This window comes from Salvelinus fontinalis, chromosome 23, assembly GCF_029448725.1.
Source record: "Salvelinus fontinalis isolate EN_2023a chromosome 23, ASM2944872v1, whole genome shotgun sequence".
NCBI classification, from domain to species: Eukaryota; Metazoa; Chordata; class Actinopteri; order Salmoniformes; family Salmonidae; genus Salvelinus; species Salvelinus fontinalis.
Window position 1 is genome coordinate 7,056,268 of NC_074687.1, and position 21,277 is coordinate 7,077,544.

Consider the following 21,277-nt stretch of genomic DNA (forward strand, 5'->3'; position numbering starts at 1 on the left):
GTAGATAAGTAAGCAAAGAGACTCACCATGAGGAAGGAGTAGCCAATCCATAAGCTGCGCCAGCCAGCAGGGCATTGTGGGATGGTAATATCCTGGCTGTGCACGGCGATGGCAACGGACGGAGCTTCGCACACAGAGCAGCGGCTGATGTAGGGTTTGATATCACCTTCCTCCACAGGCATCATGGGAAGGGGCGCGGTGGTGGACAGCCAATATGATTTGTCGTTGCGGCTGGCGTAGTAGCAGACGTCTCCGGGGTTGCAGTACAGGAAGGGCATGGTGTTGAAACGAGGGAGGCAGGAGCCCGCCAGACCTGGGATTGACAGATCAATTCAATCAACCGATTAATCAATTAACCAACAAATGTATTCATATAAAATGATGACGCTGAGCTATAGCCACTACAGGCAAACTTGAGACATCCTTACTTGTTCTATCTGCCAATCAAATCTGAATAGATACGAGTATAACCCAATAATCATGTGGTGTTTATTTGAATTTCCTGTCTTTTAGTTTTTCTTATCTCTTTCTCACCTAGGTCCTGGTTGTGGGCCTTCTCCTGGCCCTCGAAGTACAGCAGACTGTAGCCGTCCCACAGCTTCGACATGCCCACGGGGCACATGGGGGTCTGCTCTGATTGGCTGTGCTTCACCAGCAGGTATCCCACGCTCACACTGCGGCCCGGCATGCCATGCAACCCTGTAGTACCTGGGTTACCACGGTGACCTAGGGGTCAGAGAGAGAGAGGTTCAAATGCATCTGTGCGTTATATATAAAACATGTGCAATGTTTTTGTCTGTTTTTTTTCTCTAAATGTTTGTGTGGTTAAAATGTATTTACATCAAAAACATAACATTTCCGGGTCTAATAAATCACACCACCATAAAAACAGTAAATGGAATAGTGGATTTAATTTGTTTCAGATCAGCATCCTAAAATCCCTTTATCAGTAAGCTAATTTACAGAACTAGTAATCACTACAGGCCATGGGTCATTTCTCTCATAATATACTAGTGGCTCATTCAGACCAATAACACTCTTTGATCCAAAGAGGGGGGAAACCATCTCCCCATCTCCCTCTCTTAATCCAGGCCTGAGTGCTGTAATTCTAATATGCCCCGTTGCCCTGGCACACCTGCCATACTGTACCTACCTTCCATGCCCTGCAGACCAAGTTGGCCCCTCCCTCCAACATTCCCACGGTACCCAGGGGTACCTGGTCTGCCACCCACCCCTGGCATCCCCTTCTGCCCCTGGGGCCCGAAGTAGCCTGGAGGGGGAGATAGGGAATAGAGGTAAAGTTTAAGGGGTAAGGAAGTAGGAAAATGGGGGGAAAAAAGGTCAGAGAAAAGTTAGCTAATCCCACAGAAGCAACTGTATATAGAACAGTCTATTATATTGACAACAATACAACAACACTGTAACACATTCTCCTACCTGCATCTCCAGGGGGTCCTTTCGGGCCGCTTTCCCCTCGTACCCCCTCCGGTCCTCGGATACCCTGAGGACCTGGAGCACCCCTCTCTCCTGGCATCCTGGAGGGTAGTGGGGCTGGGCCCTGGTTACCTGGGGCTCCTGGATAACCTGCAGGACCAGACCAGGCCACACACAGTTCGTACGTGAGAAACAGGCAACTTTCATGATAATGTAGGTGATTTTCACGTGAATTATAGTGATGTGCAGAGTGATATCAAACAGAGTGAGATGACATCCTTACCGGTGAGTCCAGTACTTCCTTTTGGGCCGGAAGGACCTCGGTCTCCTTGGAAACCAGACCTACCAGGAAATCCCATCATCCCTTGATCTCCCTTCACACCTTTGCGACAAAAGCCATGGCTGTTACTTTTACTGTTTCAGTGAAAGATTAAACAGCTCAATATTCCCTGTCTGTCAAAAGTGAAACAGATAACAAAACATAATTCTGGATTGTATTTTGGAATTTCTCCTCTATACTATAATCTATACTATATTCCTACACTCTTATGAAAAAGAGTTCAAAAAGGATTCTTCGGATTTTCCCATAGGGTAACCCTTTTTGGTTCCATGTAGGAATTACAAAAATAATCCAGAATGATGTTTTGTTATCCTACGGGGACAGCCAAAGAACCCTTTTAGGTTCTAGATAGCATCTTTTGTTCTAAGAGTATATGATCCGCACCTTTCTTCCCAGACACTCCGCTCTGTCCTTTGTATCCTGATGGTCCCTGATCCCCCTGCTTTCCTTTCAGACCAGGGAATCCAGTGATGCCATACTGGCCAGCTAAACCCTTCTCTCCATATTGAGAGGGCTCACCAGGGAAACCACGGGGCCCAGGGAAACCTGCAAAACAAAACAACCATTATTAGCACACCAAATACACACACAAAACACTTCACACACTACACATCCCAGAGGATAAAAACTCAGTCAATCTACTCTAAATCTACACATTCCACTCCGTCATTGTCTACTCCACCTGGCAGTCCTTTGGGTCCAGGGAAGCCAGGTTCTCCTGATGGTCCGGGTCTGTCTGAGGTGCCCTGTGGCCCTTGGGGGCCCTGAAACCCTGGGGGTCCCACCTGGCCCTGGTCACCTAAGGACAAGAAGAGAAGAGGGAGGTCAGACACTATAAAACACAAAATGTCCTCAAACTTTGCAACAAAAATATGCAATGTTTCTTTAGGAGCAGTGACTAACCTGGTTGTCCTTGAACTCCCTTCAAACCCAGTGATCCGGGTGTCCCGACCTCGGAGTTGGGTATACCTGTCTCTCCCCTCGCTCCCTTAGCACCGGGGTCACCTGGGGTTCCAAAGTTATCCTGACCTGGAAGTCCGGGGATGCCCTTCTGACCCTTCAGCCCATCCAGTCCGAATATACCCTTTAGTCCCGGGAAACCTGCAGAGAGGAGCAGATCAAACACAGTGTTAAGGCAAAGGTTTTGTGTATGTGCACACCCGTGTGTGTGTGTGTGTGTGTGCGTGCATGCGTGCGTGCATGCGTGCGTGCGTGCGTGCGTGTGTACCTCTCTGTCCGGGGAAACCTGGTTGTCCATGTGTGCCTGATTCTCCGGGAACCCCAGGCCATCCCTTCGTACCCTGGTTGCCTGGAAACCCTTGTTGACCATTAGATCCTGGAGACAACAACCACAGAGAGTCAGACAGGTAACAGTCAGACACAGGCAATGAATGACACTCATTCTAATAATGTGAGCAACAGGGCAGGAAGTCAAGTCTCTTACCTATAGGTCCTCCTGTGCCAGGTTCACCTGGCACGCCCTTCATGCCCTCAATACCATGGAAACCTCCACCGCCCCTGTCTCCCAGATTCCCAATGTAGCCCTTCTGACCTGTAGGGAGAGACAGAGGGCATCAGGAACACTGTTACCATGGTAACACTTCTCAGAGAGCATCTTAAGTAGACTCATTTTCTTCATCTGCACTGATCTGATAACATAGAATAGGTAAAACCAATATGGTGGAGGCCTACCAGGTATTTGCTCTCACCAGTCCATGCAGATGTAGGATCTTAATTTGACCAAGTCAATCACACTTCTGTGAAATCAAACTGTCCACTTAGGAAGCAACACTGATTGACAATACATTTCACATGCTGTTGTGCAAATGGAATAGACAAAAGGTGGAAATTATAGGCAATTAGCAAGACAACCCCAATAAAGGAGTGATTCTGCAGGTGGTGACCACAGACCACTTCTCAGTTTGATTTCACAGAAGTGTGATTGACTTGGAGTTACATTGTGTTGTTTAAGTGTTCCCTTTATTTTTTTGAGCAGTGTATATACAGTACCAGTCAAAAGTTTGGACACACCTACTCATTCAAGGGTTTAACTTTATTTTGACTATTTTATACATTGTATAATAATAGTGAAGACATCAAAACTATGAAATGAAATAACACATATGGAATCATGTAGTAACCAAAAAAGTGTTAAACAAATCAAAATATATTTGAGATTTGAGATTCTTCAAAGTAGCCACCCTTTGCCTTGATGATAGATTTGCACACTCTTGGAATTCTTTCAACCAGCTTCACCTAGAATGCTTTTCCATCAGTCTTGAGTTCCCAGATATGCTGAGCACTTGTTGGCTGCTTTTCCTCCACTCTGTGGTCCAACTCATCCCAAACCATCTCAATTGGATTGAGGTTGGATGATTGTGGAGGCCAGGTCATCTGATGCAGCACTTCATCACTCTCCTTCTTGGTCAAATAGCCCTTACGCAGCCTGAAGTGGTGTTGGGTCTTTGTCCTGTTGAAAAACAAATGATAGTCCCACTAAGCGCAAACCAGATGGGATGGCGTATCGCTGCAGAATGCTGTGGTAGCCATACTTTTTAAGTGTGCCTTGAATTCTAAATAAATCAGTGTCACCAGAAATGCAAAGTACAAATTTCCACCGGTCTAATGTCCATTGCTCGTGTTTCTTGGCCCAAGCAAGTCTCTTCTTCTTATTGGTGTCCTTTAGTAGTGGTTTCTTTGCAGCAATTCGACCATGAAGGCCTGATTCACACAGTCTCCTCTGAACAGTTGATGTTGCGATGTGTCTGTTACTTGAACTCTGTTCAAGCATTTATTTGAGCTGCAACTTCTGAGGCTGGTAACTCTAATGAACGTATCCTCTGAAGCAGAGGTGAAAAATAATATAATTGCGCCAGAGGAGATGGTTGCTGTTTTACGGTCTCCTAACCAATTGTGCTATTGTGTGTTTTTTCACGTTATTTCTAACTTATTTTGTACATAATGTTCCTGCCATCGCCTCTTATAACCGAAAATAACTTCTAGATATCAGGACAGCAATTACTCACCTCGTACTGGACAAAGATTTTTTCTTTCACGAGCCGGAAGAGAAGGATTTACTTCAGACACCCAACAAGGCTCAAATCCCTGAGATTCGCATGAGAAAGAGACTGAGATATCGGGGACGTAGGTCGGGGTGCCTTGTAAGGATTCGACGGCGAATGGGTAATTTGCCTCTACCATCAGTCCTATTGGCCAACGTACAATCATTGGATAACAAAATAGACGAACTACGATCACGTATATCCTACCAACGGGACATTAAAAACTGTAATATCTTATGTTTCACCGAGTCGTGGCTGGCAGGGTTTACGCTGCATCGGCAAGATAGAACAGCCGCCTCCGGTAAGACAAAGGGTGGCGGTCTGTGTATATTTGTAAACAACAGCTGGTGGACAAAATATTATAGTAAGGACGTCTCAAGGTTTTGCTCGCCTGAGGTAGAGTATCTCATGAGAAGCTGTAGACAACACTATTTACCAAGAGAGTTCTCATCTATATTCTTCGTAGCTGTCTATTTACCACCACAAACGGATGCTGGCACTAAGACTGCACTCCATGAGCTGTATACGGCCATATGCAAACAGGAAAACGCTCATCCAGAGGCGGCGCTCCTAGTGTTCGGGGACTTTAATGCAGGGAAGCTTAAATCCGTTTTACCTCATTTCTACCAGCATGTTAAATGTGCAACCAAAAAAAACTCTAGACCTCCTTTACTCCACACACAGATACACATACAAAGCTGTCCCTCGCCCTCCATTTCGCAAATCTGACCATAAATCCATCCTCCTGATTCCTGCTTACACGAAAAAACTAAAGCAGGAAGCACCAGTGACTCGGTCAATAAAGAAGTCAGATGACGCAGATGCTAAGCTACAGGACTATTTTGCTAGCACAGACTGCAATATGTTCCGGGATTCTTCCGATGGCATTGAGGAGCACACCACATCAGTCACTGGCTTCATCAATAAGTGCATCGATGATGTCGTCCCCACAGTGACTGTACATACATACCCCAACCAGAAGCCATGGATTATAGGCAACATCCGCACTGAGCTGCCATCCGGGTAGAGCTGCCGCTTTCAAGGAGAGAGACTCTAATCCGGAAGCTTATAAGAAATCCCGCTATGCCCTCCGACGAACCATCAAACAGGCAAAGCCGTCAATACAGGATTAAGATTGAATCGTACTACACCGGCTCTGACGCTCGTCGGAATAGCTTGCAAACTATTACAGACTACAAAGGGAGGCACAGCTGCGAGCTGCCAAGTGATACGAGCCTGCCAGATGAGCTAAATTACTTCTATGCTCGCTTCGAGGCTAGCAACACTGAAGCATGCAAGAGAGCATCAGCCGTTCCGGACGACTGTGTGATCACGCTCTCCGTGGCCGATGTGAGTAAGACCTTTAAACAGGTCAACATTCACAAGGCCGCAGGGTCAGACGGATTACCAGGACGTGTACACTACGAGCATGACCTGACCAACTGGCAAGTGTCTTCACTGACATTTTCAACCTGTTCCTAACTGAGTCTGTAATACCAACATGTTTCAAGCAGACCACCATAGTCCCTGTGCCCAAGAACACTAAGGTAACCTGCCTAAATGACTACAGACCCCGTAGCACTCACGTCTGAACCCATGAAGTGCTTTGAAAGGCATGGCTCATGGCTCACATCAACACAATTGTCCCAGAAACCCTAGACCCACTCTAATTTGCATACAGCCCCAACAGATCCACAGATGATGCAAACTCTTTTGCACTCCACACTGCCCTTTCCCACCTGGAAAAAAGGAACACCTATGTGAGAAGACGATTAATTGACTACAGTTCAGCGTGCAACACCATACTGCCCTCAAAGCTCATCACTAAGCTAAGGACCCTGGGACTGAACACCTCCCTCTGCAACTGGATCCTGGACTTCCTGATTGGCCGCCCCCAGGTGGTAAGAGTAGGTAACAACATGTCTGCCACGCTGATCCTCAACACGTGGGCCCCTCAGGGGTGCATGCTCAGTCCCCTGCTGTAAGCCCTGTTCACTCATGACTGCATGGTCAGGCACAATTCCAACACCGACGACACAACAATGGTAGGCCTGATCACCGACAACAATGGGACAGCCTATAGGGAGAAGGTCAGAGACCTGGCCGTGTGGTGCCAGGATAACAACCTCTCCCTCAACGTGATCAAGACAAAGGAGATGATTGTGGACTACAGGAAAATGAGGACCAAGCACGCCCCCATTCTCATCGACAGGGCTGTAGTGGAGCAGGTTGAAAGTTTCAAGTTCCTTGGTGTCCACATCACCAACAAACTACCATGGTCCAAACACACCAAAACAGTTGTGAAGAGGGCACAACAAAGCCTATTTCCCCTCAGGAGAATGAAAATATTTGGCATGGGTCCTCAGATCCTCAAAAATGTCTACAGCTGCACCATCGAGAGCATCCTGGCTGGTTGTATCACTGCCTGGTATGGCAACTGCTCGGCCTCCGACCGCAAGGCACTACAGAGGGTAGTGCATAAGGCCCAGTACAGCACTAGGGCCAAGCTTCCTGCCATCCAGGACCTCTACACCAGGCGGTGTCAGAGGAAGGCCCTAAAAGTCTAGGTCCAAAAGGCTTCTTAACAGCTTCTACCCGCAAGCCATAAGACTCCCGAACAGCTAATCAAATGGATACCCAGACTCTTCTTTTACGCTGCTGCTACTCTTTGTTTATTATCTATGCATAGTCACTTTAATAACTCTACCTACATGTACACATTACCTCAATTACCTTGACTAACCTGTGCCACCACACATGGACTTTGTGCCAGCAATCCCCTGTATATAGCCTCGCTACTGTCATTTTTTACTTATCTATTTTTTTACTTAACACCTATTTTTCTTAAAAATGCATGGTTGGTTAAGGGCTTGTAAGTAAGCATTTTACTGTAAGGGCTACACCTGTTGTATTCGGCGTATGTGACATATACTATTTTATTTTATTTTATTTGACTCTGGGTCTTCCTTTTCTGTTGTAGTCCTCGTGACAGCCAGTTTCATCATAGTGCTTGATGGTTTTTGTGACTGCACTTGAAAAACGTTCAAAGTTCTTGACATTTTCTGGATTGACTGACCTTCATGTCTTAAAGTAATGACAGACTGTCATTTCTCTTTGCTTATTTGAGCTGTTCTTGCCATAATATGGACTTGGTCTTTTACCAAATAGTGCTATCTTCTGTATACCACCCCTACCTTGTCACAACACAACTGATTGGCTCAAACGAAGGAAAGACATTCCACAACTTTTAACAAGGCACATCTGTTCATTGAAATGCATTCCAGCTGACTACCTCATGAAGCTGGTTGAGAGAATGCAAAGAGTGTGCAAAGCTGTCATCAAGGCAAAGAGTGGCTACTTTGCAGAATCTCAAATATAAAATATATTTTGATTTGTTATACACTTTTTTGGTTAATACATGATTCCATATGTGTTATTTCATAGTTTTGAAGTCTTCACTATTATTCTACAATGTAGAAAATAGTAAAAATAAAGAAAAACCCTTGAATGAATAGGTGTGTCCAAACTTTTGACTGGTACTGTATATAAAAAAGTGATTATTTCTAACAGGAAATTAGTTTTGATAGGCAACAGCTATAGTTTAGGTGTGATATCTAGTGATAGAAAGAGAACTATGGGTTTTCATTGAATTCATGTAAATCAAGAAGCTCCTTTGAATTTCCTGCGACAACAGAGTGATGAAATTATGATACAACATCTGTAGTTCCTAGTGCAAATGAAGGAAGCCAGTCTGAATGAGTGACTCACCTGGAACCCCAGGGAAACCATCCTGCCCCCTCAGTCCTGTGGATCCGGGCATGTCGATTACGGCACCCCCCTCACCTGGAAAAGGAAACAATGACACGTATTTCAGCAAGTACCTTTTACTACTCATTCTTTCTTCTGTGGAACTGTTAAATAGGCCTGGGACTTTAGCTTCGAGTCCAAGTGCTTAACGAAGACAAGATTTAACTGAGTTGAAACTGCTGGAAAGTGGAGTTTGGATGACTACTGGCGTCTACGGTACTGTACGTTTCCATGAGTTTTGGGACGGACAGGGGGCGTCATACCTTTGACACCCTTCACTCCTGGATCTCCTGAGGATCCGTAGGCACCGGGGTTACCTTTATTCCCCTGGAAAACACACATAGAGATACAGCATTAGATCGGACAGAGATGTCCGTCTGTTCTAACCTGGTCGTTGAACATGTTTAGCATGAAAACTACAGGTGCAGGCTGCAGCAGAGACATAATGGGAACCAGACAACATGGTCTCACCCTGTGACCAGACATCCCGGGAAAGCCGCTGATTCCGTTTGATCCTGTCAGGCCAGGCATTCCTTTTGGCCCCGGAAGTCCCTGCGCGCCTGGGTTGCCTTGGAAACCCTTCTCATCGCTGGGGTCTCCGGGAACGCCGTGGTAGCCCTCCATTCCCGGAACACCGGGAAAACCTTTAGGACCTGTGGAAGAGAGAGAGAGGGAAGGTGAAGAGGGGATCAGAATGAGACTAGTGAAATGAAAAGGAGGATGAGGAGGGCAGAATGTGAATGAAGAAGAGAGGGGGGATAGGGAGGGCATGAAGCCTGAATATCCCTACTCACCTCTGGGTCCAGTGAATCCGATCTGTCCTGTGGTTCCATCTTCTCCTTTTGTCCCCTTCATGTCTTTGATGATCTGACGAGAGATGTGGGGTTTCTCGCCAGTTGGACCCCTCAGACCACGGTCACCTAGGAGACAGTGGGGGTGAGAATGAGTGTCAAATCAGATAAAAGGACGGAAAGAGAAAGTGAGGGACGGAAAGAGAGCAGTAGAGCACAGAAACACACACAATTCTAATGGCAGTTCAGTCTCACCCTTTGAACCATAGTCGCCCATGTTTCCTTTCTGTCCAAATTCGCCGGGATTGCCAGTCTCTCCTTTCTGTCCAGAGAAGCCCTTCAGGCCCGACACACCAGGCATTCCTCCAAACCCTGACATGCCACGAGACCCTTTGATACCTGGAACAGGAAGTGACATCTCAAGTCAGGAGGATAGTCCTCACATCAGCATCTAGTTATGATATACACTGCCTATACCAAACATTAAGAACACCTTCCAAATATTGATATGCACCCCCTTTGGACCTCAGAAAAGCCTAAATTCGTCAAGGCATAGACTCTACAATACTGGCCCATGTTGACTCCAATGCTTCCCACAGTTGTGTCAAGTTGGCTGGATGTTCTTTGGGTAGTGGACCATTCTTGATACACATTGGAAACTGTTGAGCATGAAAACCCCAGTAGCGTTGCAGTTCTTGACACACTCAAACCGGTGCCCCTGGCACCTACTACCATAACCCATTCAGAAAGGCACAACAATATTTTGAATGGTACACATACATAATCCATGTCTCAAGTGTCTCAATGTTTAAAAACCCTTCTTTAACCTGTCTCCTCCCCTTCATCTACATTGATTGAAGTGGATTTAATAAGTGACATCAATATGGGATGATAGCTTCCCCCTGGATTCACCTGGTCAGTCTATTTCATGGAAAGAGCAGGTGTTCCTAATGTTTGTATACTCAGTGTATTTCATTCCTCACTGCAAAACTGTAGTGTGACATCGCATCTTCATATCAACTATTCATAAGAAAATGACATGTGGACTGTGAGTCTGACCATATATGACCACTAACTCTATAAGTAGAACATTGCACAGAACATGACTCCACTGTGTATAATAACTTACCCTTGAACCCTGGCAGGCCAGAGTGTCCTGTAGGTCCTGGCACTCCGGGGTCACCCTGGTCTCCGGTGTTTCCCTCAGCGCCCTGACTACCAAACTCCCCCAGTGTCCCCTTCAGTCCTATGGGCCCTGGTGTGCCAGGGTCCCCCTGATCACCCCTGTTTCCGCTCAAACCTGGAAGAGACACATACACAGTGTATTAGGTTCTATCTCTTCAAAGCAAACAGAAAAAAGTTAAGTAAGAGAAGTTAGTCAGTCATGTTTCTGACCTGGTTGTCCGGTGCTTCCTGTTGGTCCAGGGACACCAGCCGGTCCGGGTACACCTGGCCAGCCATACTTCCCAGCAGCTCCCGGTCCTCCTTGCTCCCCCTGCAGACCTGAAGGACCTATGTCACCCTTGAACCCAATCATACCAGGCATGCCACTCATCCCTAAGAGAGAAGGGCAGAGCAAGGCCATTACAATAACTATACAGTGCATTCGGAAAGTATTCAGACCCCTTGACTTTTTCCACATTTTATTACATTACAGCCTTATTCTAAAATGGATTAAATAGTTTTCCCCCCTCATAAATCTACACACACAAAACCCCATAATGACAAAGTAAAAACAGGTTTTTAGATTTTTTTGCAAATGTATTAAAAATAAAAAACAGAAATATAAAATCAAACTTTATCTGTCATATGCGCCGATTACAACAGGTGAAATGCTTACTTTACAAGCCCTTAACCAACAATGCTGTTCAAGAAAGAGTTAAGAAAATATTTACCAAATCAAGTAAAGTATATATTTTTTTTTAAGTAACACAATAAAATAACAATAACGAGGCTATATACAGGGGGTACTGGTACCGAGTCAATGTGTTAGTCGAGGTCATTTGTACATGTAGGTAGGGGTAAAGTGACTATGCATAGATAATAAACAGCGAGTAGCAGCAGTGTAAAAACAAATAGGGGGGGTGTCAATGTAAATTGTCCGGGTGGCCATTTGATTAATTGTTCAGCAGTCGTATGGTTTTGGGGTAGAAGCTGCTAAGGAGCCTTTTGGTCCTATACTTGGTGCTCCGGTACCGCTTGCCGTGTGGTAGTAGAGAGAACAGTCTATGACTTGGGTGACTTGAGTCTTTGACAATTGTTTGGGCTTTCCTCTGACATCGCCTAGTATATAGGTCCTAGATGGCAGGAAGCTTGGCCCCAGTGATGTACTGGGCCATACGCACTACCCTCTGTAGTGCGCCTTACGATCAGATGCCGAGCAGTTGCCAAACAACCGGTCATGATGCTCTCGATGCTGCAGCCATAGATTTTTTTGAGGATCTGTGGACCCATGCCAAATCTCCTGAGGGGAAAAAGGTGTTGTAGTGCCCTCTTCCTAACTGTCTAGGTGTGTTTGGACCATAATAGTTCGTTGGTGATGTGGACACCAAGGAACTTGAAACTCTCGGCCCTGTCAATGTTAATGGGGGCCTGTTCGGCCCACCTTTTCCTGTAGTCCACGATCCGCTCATTTGTCTTGCTCACGTTGAGGGAGAGGTTGTTGTCCTGGCACCACACTGCCAGTCCTCTGACCTCTCCTATAGGCTGTCTCATCGTTGTAGTCTCAAAGTCTTTAGCATAGTGATGAGCTTTGTGGGTACTATGGTGTTGAACGCTGAGCTGTAGTCAATGAACAGCATTCTCACATAGGTGTTCCTTTTGTCCAGGTGGGAAAGGGCAGTGTGGAGTGTGATTGAGATTGCGTCATCTGTGGATCTGTTGGGGCGGTATGCAAATTGGAGTGGATTTAGGGTTTCCGGGATGATGCTGTTGATGTGAGCCATGACCAGCCTTTCAAAGCACTTCATTGCTACCGACGTGAGTGCTACGGGGCGGTAATCATTTAGGCAGGTTACCTTCGCTTCCTTGGGCACAGGGACTATGGTGGTCTGCTTGAAACATCTAGGGGAGAGGTTGAAAATGTCAGTGAAGACACTTTCCAGTTGGTCCGCGCATGCTTTGCGTACACGTCATGGTAATCCGTCTGGCCCCGCGGCTTCATGAATGTTGACCTGTTTAATGGTCTTGCTCACATCGGCTGCCGAGAGTGTTATCACATAGTCGTCCGGAACAGCTGGTGCTCTCATGCATGTGTCAGTGTTGCTTGCCTCAAAGCAAGCATAAAAGGCATTTAGCTCGTCTGGTAGGCTCATGTCACTGGGCAGCCCGCGGCTGGGTTTCCCTTTGTGGTCCGTAATAGTTTTCAAGCCCTGCCACATCCGACGAGCATCAGAGACGATGTAGTAGGATTCAATATATTTAAAAAATAATAATTTTGTACCCCCTTATTTTTTATTTTGTGGTATCCAATTGGTACAGTAGTTAGAGTCTTGTCTCATCTCTGCAACTCCCATACGGACTCGGGAGAGGCGAAGGTCGAGAGCTGTGCGTCCTCCGAAACACAACCCAGCCAAGCCGCACTGCTTCTTGACACAACGCTCGAGTAACCCGGAAGCCAGCCGCACCAATATGTCGAGGAAACACCGTACACCTGGCAACCGTGTCAGCGTGCATTGTGCACGGCCGGCAACAGGAGTCGCTAGAGCGCGATGGGACAAGAACATCCCTGCCGGCCAAACCCTCCCTTAACCCGGACGACGCTGAGCCAATTGTGCGCCGTCCCATGGGTCTCCCGGTTGCGGCCGGCTGCGAAAGAGCCTGGATTCGAACCAGGATCTCTAGTGGCAAACCTAGCACTGCGATGCAGTGCCTTAGACCACCGCGCCACTCGGAAGGCAGTAGAATTCAATCTTAATCCTATATTGACGCTTTGTCTGTTTGATGGTTCGTCTGAGGGAGTAGCAACATTTCTTATAAGAGATTGGATTAGTGTCCCGCTCCTTGAAAGAGGCAGCTCCAGCCTTTAGCTCGATGCGGATGTTTCCTGTAATCCATGGCTTCTGGTTGGGATATGTACGTATGGTCACTGTGGGGATGATGTCGTCGATGCACTTATTGATGAAGCCGGTGACTGAGGTGGTATACTCCTCAATGCCATTGGACGAATCCCGGAACATATTCCAGTCTGTGCTAGCAAAACAGTCCTGTAGCGTAGCATACGTGTCATCTGACCACTTCCGTATTGAGCGAGTCACTGGAACTTCCTGCTTTAGTTTTTGCTTGTAAGCAGGAATCAGGAGGACATAATTATGGTGAGATTTGCCAAATGGATTGCGAGGGAGAGCTTTGTATGTGTCTCTGTGTGTGGAGTAAAGGTGGTCTAGATATGCTGGTAGAAATTAGGTCAAATGGATTTAAGTTTGTCTGCATTAAAGTCCCCGGCCACTAGGAGCGCCACTTATAGATGAGCATTTTCCTGTTTGCTTATGACCTTATACAGCTGATTGAGTGTGGGCTTAGTGCCAGCATTGGTTTGTAGTGGTAAATAGATGCTACGAAAAATATAGATGAGAACTGTCTTGGTAGATAGTGTGTTCTACAGCTTATCATAAGGTACTCTACCTCATGCGAGCAATACCTCAAGACTTCTTTAATATCAGACATCGCGCACCAGCTGTTATTGACAAATAGACACACACCCCGCCCCTTCTCTTACCAGACATAGCTTCTCTGTCCAGCCGATACATAGAAAATCCCACCAGCTCTATATTATCCGTGTCGTCGTTCAGCCACAACTCGATGAAACATAAGATATTACAGTTTTTAATGTCCCGTTGTTAGGATAGTCTTGATCATATATCATCCAGTTTGTTTTTCAATGATTGCACGTTGGCCAATAAAACGGATAGTAGTGGAGGTTTACTCACTCGCCTACAAATTCTCAGAATGCAGCCCCGACCTCTGTTTTTTATTCACGCAAATAATGGGGATTTGGGCCCGTTCCCGAGAAAGCAGTATATCCTTCGCGTCGGACTCATTAAATATAAAATCTTTGTCCAGTTCGAGGTGAGTAATCGCTGTTCTGATGTCCAGAAGTTGTTTTCGGTCATAAGAGACGGTAGCAGCAACATTATGTACAAAATAAGTAAAAAACAAACGCGAAAAAACTAACAAAATAGCACAGTTGGATAGGAGCCCGTAAAACGGCAGCCATCCCCTCCAGTGCCATTCAGAGTATCACATTTAAATAAGTATTCAGACCATTTACTCAGTACTTTATTGAAGCACATTACAGCCTCGAGTATTCTTGTGTATGACGCTACAAGCTTGGCACACCTGTTTTTGGGGAGTTTCTCCCATTCTTCTCTGCAGATCCTCTCAAGCTTTGTCAGGTTGGATGGGGAGCGTTGCTGCACAGCTATTTTCAGGTCTCTCCAGAGATATTCGATCGGGTTCAAGTCCGAGCTCTGGCTGGGCGACTCAAGAACACTCAGAGACTTGTCCCGAAGCCACTCCTGCGTTGTCTTGGCTGTGTGTTTAGGGTCATTGTCCTGTTGGAAGGTAAACCTTAGCCCCAGTCTGAGGTCCTGACTAGTCTCAAAGTCCCTGCCTCTGAAAAACATCCCCACAGCATGATGCTGCCACCAGCATTTTTTTTATTTGACCTTTATTTAACTAGGCAAGTAATTTAAGAACAAATTCTTATTTACAATGATGGCCTACCGGGGAACAGTGGGTTAACTGCCTTGTTCAGGGGCAGAACGACAGATTTTTACCTTCTCAGCTCGGGGATTCGTTGCAGCAACCTTTCGGTTACTGGCCCAATGCTCTAACCACTAGGCTACCTGCCGACCCGAAGAATGCTTCACCGTAGGGATGGTGCCAGGTTTCCTCCAGACGTAACGCTTGGCATTGAGGCCAAAGAGTTCATTCTTGGTTTCATCAACCAGAGAATCTTTTTTCTCATAGTCTGAGAGTCCTTTAGGTGCCTTTTGGCAAACTCCAAGCGGGCTGTCATGTGCCTTTTACTGAGGAGTGGCTTCCGTCTGGCCACTCTACCATAAAGGCCTGTTTGGTGGAATGCTGCAGAGATGGTTGTCCTTCTGGAAGGTTCTCCCATCTCCGCAGAGGAACTCTGGAGCTCTTTCAGAGTGACCATCGGGTTCTTGGTCACCTCCCTGACCAAGGCCCTTCTCCCCCGATTGCTCAGTTTGGCCAGGCGGCCAACTCTAGGAAGAGTCTTGGTGGTTCCAAACTTCTTCCATTTAAGAATGAAGGAGGCCACTGTGTTCTTGGGCACCTTCAATATAGCAGACATTTTTTGCTACCTTTCCCCAGATCTGTGCCTCGACACAATCCTATCTCGGAGCTCTACTGACAATTCCTTCGACCTCATGGCTTGGTTTTTGCTCTGACATGCACTGTCAACCGTGGGATCTTATATAGACAGGTGTGTGCCTTTCCAAATCATGTCCAATCAATTAAATTTACCACAGGTGGGCTCCAATCAAGTTGTAGAAACATCTCAAGGATGATCAATGGAAACAGGATGCACCTGAGCTCAAATTTTGAGTCTCTTAGCAAAGGGTCTGAATACTTATGTAAACAATGTATTTCTGTTTTTATTTTGAATACATTTGCCAAAAATTCTAAAAAACTGTTTTTGCTTTGTCATTAAGGGGTGTTATGTGTAGACTGATGAGGCAAAAACATTTTAAAATCAATTTTAGAGTAACGCTGTAAAGTAACAAAATGTGGGAAAAGGGAAAGGGTCTGAATACTTTCCAAATGCACTCTTGAAAAGGTGGAGAAATTGTAGTTTGTTATGGTATTAGTACCCACCTGGGTAGCCCTCGTTTCCAGGCTCTCCGCTGAACCCTTTAGGTCCCTGCTCTCCAGGAAGACCCACTTCTCCAGGTTGTCCGGTCGACGCTCCCCAGATCTCCCCGTGAGGTCCCTTCTCTCCTGGCTCCCCGTTCCGACCCTGTTGACCTGGCAGACCTTGGGTTCCAGAATTACCCTTTGAGCCGCGCTGACCCAAATCTCCATGGAGGCCCCTAGAACCTGGGCGAGAGGACCAGACCATTAGAACTACCACCAGTATTAAAGTACTAGGGGCGGATTCCGACCAAAGTTAATTGTGTGTAAACGTAATTCCCTTCTTATGCACTTTTCTTTCTATGTGTATTCTGACCTAGAACTTAAGCATGAGAATAGCATGCTACTCACCAGCTATTCGTTTGGGTTGGTGATCGAATAAATGAAGGTGTGGTGTAGGTCTGTCTACAGATACTCAGACCTTGACTTCATTCCGTAATAATTGCACCACCTTCACGGACGAGGAAACCATGAATAACGTCTAGCGAACCTACCTGTTCCAAGTGGAAAAAGCATCTACTTTCTTCCTATAGAAATAACACCACTAACCATGCACTGTCATTTACAACTTGATAAGAGCTATTGATAAGAGTTAGGTAAATGAGTAATCCATTTGGATAAGGGAATTAGAAATATAAATTACACTTGTTTTAGATCTGTTTTACCTTATAATTTCTGGAGACAAATGTGAAACCAGGATTTTGGCAGCAAACTGAAACGTTTCCCATAGTAAAGTTTATTAAATGCTGTGCCATTATGCAGCATTTAAATTGTACAGCCTTTTAACTTGCAGGGATGGGCACTATCGAATGTCTAAATTATATGGCTACCCCGACTTTCTCTGTTTCCTATTTCTATCATGTTAAATATTAGTCACTATCAGTATCAACCATCAGTAGGCCTAATAACCACAAATATTCAACTGCCAATTTACTGTTAGTCCCCTCCAATTGGTATACGTTATCATTCCATTGAATTTCATTGTTTCGTTTACCTTCATTTGCTTCCTCTGTAAATGCCGTCACGGCCGTATGGTTGTTGCTGAGAATCATTAGTAACAGCTGAGAATATATATTTTTTAAAGACATGTATGCCAATTAAATCATTATGGAGCGGAGCGCAGACCAAGCCGTAACAGTTTGAACCCGATGGTTAGTGCAGGCAATAGACGAGGGTACAGCCTACTAATTTACAGTATTCTCCCTATTATAATTTGATGCACACTAATCTTCCAACACTACTATGGGTTGAACAACTGAATATGGCAACTTTCAGAACAACTGTATTTTTAAATCATCAATATATTTTGTGCATAAAGTCTCTCCAACCCTGTCTTTTTATGATTCATAAATACTGTTCTAACCCTAAATACCCTACAAGATCAGAGTATTTTAAAATGTACCAATTGGTGCTGAAACGGAGAAGAATATGCATATATTTAGATGGATTTCTTTCATTGATCCCTATATTCTGAACCCATTCTTTCAATATATTCTCGCGAATCTGTCGGTTCGGTACACCATACTTAAAGGGATGGCTTAAGATAAATGTACTGAAAACCCATTGAATGAAAACTCCACCAGAAAATCTGTTGGCCAGCAAATGGGAGGGTTTTCAGCAGTTTAATCAAATGTATTCAGAGACCAAAAGGTAGCCACACCTACAGAGCACGTTACGTGACTGAATAATGTATGTCTGAATACCAAATACTGAGAAATGCGTAGGAAAGGCGCAAATGTTCCAAGCCTGAATCGGTCCCTAGGCCTAACTGCATCCATTACAAGTGGGAGTAAATGTAGCTGTGATCTGTTCTGATGCTATGTGTATAATACACACTCTAGAATGCCCTTCAAGCCAGAAATCATCAGAAATTAGTATTCAACAATGCCATGGTATTTACACAGGCAGCCCAATTCTGATCTTTTTTCCAGTAAATGGTCTTTTGACCAATCAGATCAGCTCTTTCGCCATTGTAAACACAGCCTAGTATAACAGTTAAAGCAGCAAAATCATCACCTGGATATCCAGGTGACCCTCCTCTGCCTTGATCTCCTATCTCTCCTTTGGCCCCGTTATCTCCAAGTAGACCTGTTGATCCTTTTTGACCTGGGAGACCTGAAGCACAGACAAAAGGACATACAATTTGGATCTTGACAGGAAAAAAACAGGGCATATGACACACTGTTTTTCATTTTAAAAGCTAAAAGCTTACCTAGGAAACCTTCTAACCCGTGGGGTCCTGGTGGTCCTGGCATACCGGGTGGTCCGGGTATGGCATCGCAATCACCTGAGTAAAAAAATAACACAGAGATTGTATCAACAATTACTAGAGGAACGGTTCTCACAGCAGCCATTTTGGATCTGCTGCTTCACTGCTCTACTGCACACTTCAGTGGTTTTGCCTGCTTTTTGCATTTGTTCGACAATACAGTTGCTCAGTGTGGATTGGGAATCAGAGCATAGAAAAATTTAAATAACATACATATTAGCCAACTAACCGAAGATGAGACTATGAGGGGAGAAACCAGTTACAAAAACACCATTAAAAAAACTGCATTTAACTCTAACTCTATACACAGTGACTGGAAGCTAACCCAAGACACAAAGGCTATGGAAGCAAAGCACCAGTCGTGAAGGAGAGTAACTTGATCAAAATGCTGTTAGTCCAGCTACCTGTGATGTCATTCTGTTCTCCATCTCCTCTCGGACTACAGCCAGACACTCCTTTCAATGGCAATGAGAGAGAGATTGGAGAGAGAGAGATAGAAAGAAAAAGAGATGCATTCGAAATAAGGGTTAGAAAAAACATTTACTGTTGTGGCTGGATTGAGGGATGCAGACGGACTGCATCAGGGCCCGTCTGGAGAGAGAGGTGAGGAAAGATGAAGGAGGAAGAATAATTTTGATCATGGACACAAGGGTATAAGAACTTCTCGTACACCCCCATTCATGACAAGGCCTTGGAGTCCACAACTGCAACTAGTCTTTCTGTTGTTCCCACAAATAGCGGAAGTGGATAGAGATATGAGAGAGAGAGAGAGAGAGAGAGAGAGAGAGAGAGAGAGAGAGAGAGAGAGAGAGAGAGAGAGAGAGAGAGAGAGAGAGAGAGAGAGAGAGAGAGAGAGAGAGAGAGAGAGAGAGAGAGAGAGAGAGAGAGAGAGAGAGAGAGAGAGAGAGAGAGAGAGAGAGAGAGAGAGAGAGAAGGATAGATAGGGACGGAGAGAATGCGCAAGAGAGATAAAGACAGAATGAGAGAGTGATTTGGAAAGAGAGGGAGAGAGAGACAGAAGGAGTCAGAGTGACTGGGAAAGAGAGAGAGAAAGACAAAAGGAGATAATGATTTGGAAAGAGAGGGAGAGAGAGACAGAAGGAGTCAGAGTGACTGGGAAAGGGAGAGAGAGAGAGACAGAAGGAGATAATGATTTGGAAAGAGAGGGAGAGAGAGACAGAAGGAGTCAGAGTGACTGGGAAAGAGAGAGAAAGACAGAAGGAGATCATGATTTGGAAAGAGAGGGAGAGAGAGAGACAGAAGGAGTCAGAGTGACTGGGAAAGAGAGAGAGAAAGACAGAAGGAGATAATGATTTGGAAAGAGAGGGAGAGAGAGACAGAAGGAGTCAGAGTGACTGGGAAAGAGAGAGAGAAAGACAGAAGGAGATAATGATTTGGAAAGAGAGGGAGAGAGAGAGAGACAGAAGGAGTCAGAGTGACTGGGAAAGAGAGAGAGAAAGACAGAAGAGGGAAAGGGTAACACACCTGGATCTCCAGCTCGACCTTCGATACCAGCATGACCCCGCTCCCCATCATCGCCTTGCAACCCTCGGACCCCTTTAGTGGCACCTAGAACCCGTCCTGGTTCTCCCATCTCTCCCAACAACCCAGGCAGACCCGGCCGGCCCTGATAACCTTTTTCTCCAGTGAGCCCAGCAGGTGCATCTCCCTAGAACAGAGAACACAGGATACATATATTCAGAACATATCTCTCAGTGTTATGCTAAAGATCTACACAGCTGCATTGCCTTAAACAGCTATTATTATCAATACAAAAATAAAGTAGATATCTAGTGCTTATAATGTTTGAATTCAGTATATTCAGTATATCTGAATGTAAGTGGTGACACTGTGAGGTGGGAAAGAGAGAATGTACACTCTTAGAAAAAAGGGTTCCAAAGGGGTTCTTTGGCTGTCCCATAGGAACACCCTTTTTGGTTCCAGGTAGAACCCTTTTTGGTTCCAGTTAGAACCCTTTTGGTTTCCTTCTGTGCAAAGGGATCTACATGGAACCCAAAAAGGTTATACCTGGAACCAAAAATTATTCTTCAAAAGGTTCTCCTATGGCAACAGCCGAAGAACCCTTTTAGGTTCTAGATAGCGCGTTTCTTTCGATGAGTGTAGGGAGTTCTTACTGAAGGACCACGATTCCCAGGGAGTCCATTGATCCCAATAGGCCCAGGGAAGCCCTGCATTCCTGGGTCACCTGTCGCACCTGGGTCTCCTGGGTCGCCGGCATATCCTGTAGAGTTCCCACACAAACACACTAGTTTACACATACACTTACACCAGTGGAGGCTGATGAGGGGAGGACAGCTCATAATAATGGCTGGAATGGTGCAAATGGAATGGTATCAAACATGGAAACCATGGAAACCATGTGTTTGATGTATCTGATACCATTCCACCTATTCCGCTCCAGTTATTAACACGAGCCCGTCCTCCCAATTAAGGTGCCACCAACCTCCTGTGACTTACATGCATAATGGTGTGTCACACTCACCACTGTATAAAGGGTGTACAAGTGTGTGAAAAGAAAGTGAATAAGAATACTTCACCTTTCTCTTTGGCCTGAATTAGCTCGCCCTTCCTGCCCTTTGGACCCGGTTGTCCTGTGGCACCAGGGAACCCCTGAGGAGGAGGGAGAGAGGGGGCATAGAGTAAGGGATTAGGAAGCCAGTGAGAGAATTTGATG

At 45.5% G+C, this 21,277-nt stretch overlaps 1 protein-coding gene across 2 annotated transcripts in view; it reads right to left on the reverse strand.

The window, feature by feature from the left end:
- The window catches only part of LOC129820793 (collagen alpha-2(IV) chain-like), a 130,900-nt gene that overhangs the window by 1,655 nt on the left and 107,968 nt on the right, over nucleotides 1-21,277 (reverse strand). For both annotated transcript variants that reach the window (XM_055877761.1, XM_055877760.1), the window contains exons 23-46: nucleotides 21,141-21,213; nucleotides 20,718-20,824; nucleotides 20,068-20,251; nucleotides 18,987-19,037; nucleotides 18,526-18,600; nucleotides 18,330-18,428; nucleotides 16,278-16,499; nucleotides 10,830-10,991; nucleotides 10,564-10,734; nucleotides 9,690-9,833; nucleotides 9,438-9,563; nucleotides 9,115-9,296; nucleotides 8,907-8,970; nucleotides 8,605-8,679; nucleotides 3,219-3,326; nucleotides 3,003-3,110; nucleotides 2,678-2,875; nucleotides 2,457-2,573; nucleotides 2,159-2,320; nucleotides 1,718-1,816; nucleotides 1,438-1,584; nucleotides 1,154-1,270; nucleotides 535-726; nucleotides 27-313 (exon numbers count right to left, since the gene is read on the reverse strand). In XM_055877761.1, the coding sequence (XP_055733736.1) occupies nucleotides 27-313; nucleotides 535-726; nucleotides 1,154-1,270; nucleotides 1,438-1,584; nucleotides 1,718-1,816; nucleotides 2,159-2,320; nucleotides 2,457-2,573; nucleotides 2,678-2,875; nucleotides 3,003-3,110; nucleotides 3,219-3,326; nucleotides 8,605-8,679; nucleotides 8,907-8,970; nucleotides 9,115-9,296; nucleotides 9,438-9,563; nucleotides 9,690-9,833; nucleotides 10,564-10,734; nucleotides 10,830-10,991; nucleotides 16,278-16,499; nucleotides 18,330-18,428; nucleotides 18,526-18,600; nucleotides 18,987-19,037; nucleotides 20,068-20,251; nucleotides 20,718-20,824; nucleotides 21,141-21,213 (3,270 nt within the window). The remainder of the gene's footprint in view (nucleotides 1-26; nucleotides 314-534; nucleotides 727-1,153; nucleotides 1,271-1,437; nucleotides 1,585-1,717; nucleotides 1,817-2,158; nucleotides 2,321-2,456; nucleotides 2,574-2,677; nucleotides 2,876-3,002; nucleotides 3,111-3,218; nucleotides 3,327-8,604; nucleotides 8,680-8,906; nucleotides 8,971-9,114; nucleotides 9,297-9,437; nucleotides 9,564-9,689; nucleotides 9,834-10,563; nucleotides 10,735-10,829; nucleotides 10,992-16,277; nucleotides 16,500-18,329; nucleotides 18,429-18,525; nucleotides 18,601-18,986; nucleotides 19,038-20,067; nucleotides 20,252-20,717; nucleotides 20,825-21,140; nucleotides 21,214-21,277) is intronic.